At 36.4% G+C, this 2,832-nt stretch overlaps 1 protein-coding gene across 1 annotated transcript; it reads left to right on the top strand.

Annotated features, from left to right (window-relative positions):
• Positions 1 to 593: 593 nt before the first annotated feature.
• On the top strand, positions 594 to 2,464 carry SWA1 (transducin family protein / WD-40 repeat family protein). Its single transcript, XM_079004084.1, has one exon. It carries the CDS (start codon positions 663 to 665, stop codon positions 2,262 to 2,264), a length of 1,602 nt encoding a protein of 533 aa, XP_078860210.1. The 5' UTR covers positions 594 to 662; the 3' UTR covers positions 2,265 to 2,464.
• Positions 2,465 to 2,832: the final 368 nt, after the last annotated feature.

Genomic DNA, 2,832 nt, shown 5'->3' with positions numbered 1-2,832 from the left:
CGTACCCGTACCAAAGCGTACCACGAATTATGTGACTGAGAAAAACCTATAAGGAAAAATATAAAAAAATGTTGTACAAAATTATAAGAAGTCTTAGAAAATTTGTAAAAAGAATTGTTCACATTTAGACAATTTTCTTTTTAGTACACATTTGACAATTTAACTTGTTAAATGTGTTCACAGATTACCATTGTTACTTGGTATAACAGTTGACAATGATAGTATATGAACAAATTGGACAAATTAAATGTTTAAATGTGTAAAAAAATTGTTTAAATGTGAATAAGGCGAAAATGTAATTATCATGTCAAGTCGTTTTCTCTATAAAAAAATAAAAATTATTAATATCTATAATCTTTTTAGGAATAAAGATTGGTTCTCATATATTTTGATATTATTTTATAACAATAAAAAATTAAATTGAACTCAATTGTGAACAAAATTTATAAAGATCAATCTCTTTAATAAAGTTGATAAAAAAATATTTGATTGGTTGTAAACTTGTAATATAAATGCCAAATTTACAATATCCTGAAGGATGGAGGACTGAAATAGCAAGAGAGTAAAAGTTTTCTGCATATACACACAGAAAAACAGAGAGGAAAAACCCTAAACCCTAAAATCAAGAGCCTGTCTACCGTCGTCTTCCTTCCTCTACTCCAATGGCGGTCGATGATCGATCGGAAGCAATCGTGAAGACATTTGCCGTAAAACCAAAACTCAAACCCACTACAAACAAATCCACCCCAACGCCGGAATCCAAATACTGGAAATCGTTCAAGCCAAAACAAACACAAACCCTAGTATCATCCATAACTTCACTTTCTTTTTCCCCAACAGCTCCACATGATATTGCCGCCACCCACTCTGCAACTGTCACTATCTTTTCATCGCAAACCCTAGAGCCCAAATCAACTATCTCCTCCTTCAAGGACACCGCTACCTCCGCATGTTTCCGTTCTGATGGCCAACTGATTGCCGCTGGTTCATATTCTGGTCAGATCCAAGTGTTCGACCCTAAGAAACGATCTGCGCTCCGGCGCCTCCGTGGCCACTCCCGCCCAGTCCATTTTGTCAGTTATCCTCGCGTTGACAAGCTCCATTTGTACTCCGGTGGTGATGATGCCGTAGTTAAGTACTGGGATGTTTCGTCGGAGATTTTGATTCATAACCTAATTGGCCATAAGGATTATGTACGATGTGGTGATGGGTCTCCAGCAAGTGATGATATGTTTATCACGGGGTCATATGACCATACGGTTAGAGTTTGGGATGTTAGGGTATCAAATCAAGGATCCATGATGAACATCAACCATGGAGCACCGGTAGAGGATGTGATTTACTTACCATCTGGTGGTCTAATTGCCACCGCCGGAGGAAATAATGTGAAAATTTGGGATGTGATAGGTGGTGGTAAGCTGTTGCATTCTATGGAAAGCCACAACAAGACTGTAACTTCACTATGTGTGGGGAAAATAGGGAAAGATAGTGGAGAGTTCTCAAATCAGTATCGGATTTTGAGTGTTTCATTAGATGGGTATATGAAAGTATTCGATTATTCAACATTGAAGATCACCAGCTCGATAAGGTATCCATCTTCTCTCATGTCAGTAGCATTCTCACCAGATTGCACAACTAGGGTGATTGGTACTTCAAATGGGATTCTATACGCAGGGAAGAGGAAAACTGATGAAAATCTGGGGTCTGTTAAATCTGAATGGGGAAAATACGTTGGTTTTGGAGCCATAGATGAGCCTGAGAAGAGAGTTCTAAGGCCTTCTTATTTTCGTTACTTCCATAGAGGCCAAAATGAGAAGCCTTCAAAAGGAGATTACTTGATCATGAGACCAAAAAAGGTGAAACTGGCTGAACATGACAAACTGTTGAAGAAATTTCATCACAAAGAGGCTTTAGTATCTGCTTTAAGAGCAAAAAACCCTGAAAACATCGTAGCAGTGATGGAGGAATTGGTGTCTAGAAAGAAACTATTGATGTGTGTTTCAAATTTGGGGATGGAAGAACTTGGGTTGCTTTTGAGTTTCTTGCAAAGATACTCAACAATGCCTAGGTATGCTGGGGTGTTGATTGCATTGGCTAAGAAAGTTGTTGAAAACAGAGCTAATGATATTAGTGGTTCAGAGGAACTAAAAGGCCATATTCGAAATCTAAAGAGGTCAATCATGGAGGAGATACGAATCCAACAATCTTTGCAAGAAATACAAGGTATAATTTCTCCTTTACTGAAGATCGCAGGGAGAAGATAGTTGATAAATCTCTCATATGCAATTTTTGTTTCTCGTCTTTTGGTTTTGGGGTTTTAAAAAGTTCTACAATTTTGTTTGTTTGCCAGAAGTTAAATTGTTGTTTATTATTAAATTGTTGTATTTTGAGGGATATGGGTGCTATTCTGTGACCTTATATTTTGTTTGATCCAGTTAGAGGTGTTACTGTTAGTTTATTCAAATTTGCGTCAAGTTTATCATTCTTTTGCAAATTTACCCAAACATGGTGATCCAATCGTACAATGTTTGGTAAAAGGGTTTTGACATAATCTTGACTAAGAAATAAGAACCCTACTACGTCTTAAGCCTTCAATATCTAGTTTGTAATATGGTCTTAAATGTTGAATCCAATCCAATGAAGACTCTTCCATAAATTTCCTTTTGTACAAAAAAAAAGTCAGGTGTCAAGTTGAAGTTATACATGTGACAAGATTTGCAACTAAGAGCATCTCCAATTGGAAACCTATGTTATAGGTTAAAAACATTGTCATATCTTCAACCCATTAATATTGACCTCTAATTAAATAACTTCTTTTATGACCTTTTTAAT

The sequence above is a fragment of the Lactuca serriola genome, chromosome 5, assembly GCF_051521515.1.
Source record: "Lactuca serriola cultivar US96UC23 chromosome 5, Lser_US96UC23_V15, whole genome shotgun sequence".
NCBI classification, from domain to species: domain Eukaryota; kingdom Viridiplantae; phylum Streptophyta; class Magnoliopsida; order Asterales; family Asteraceae; genus Lactuca; species Lactuca serriola.
This window is presented reverse-complemented; position numbering and strand designations above follow the sequence as displayed.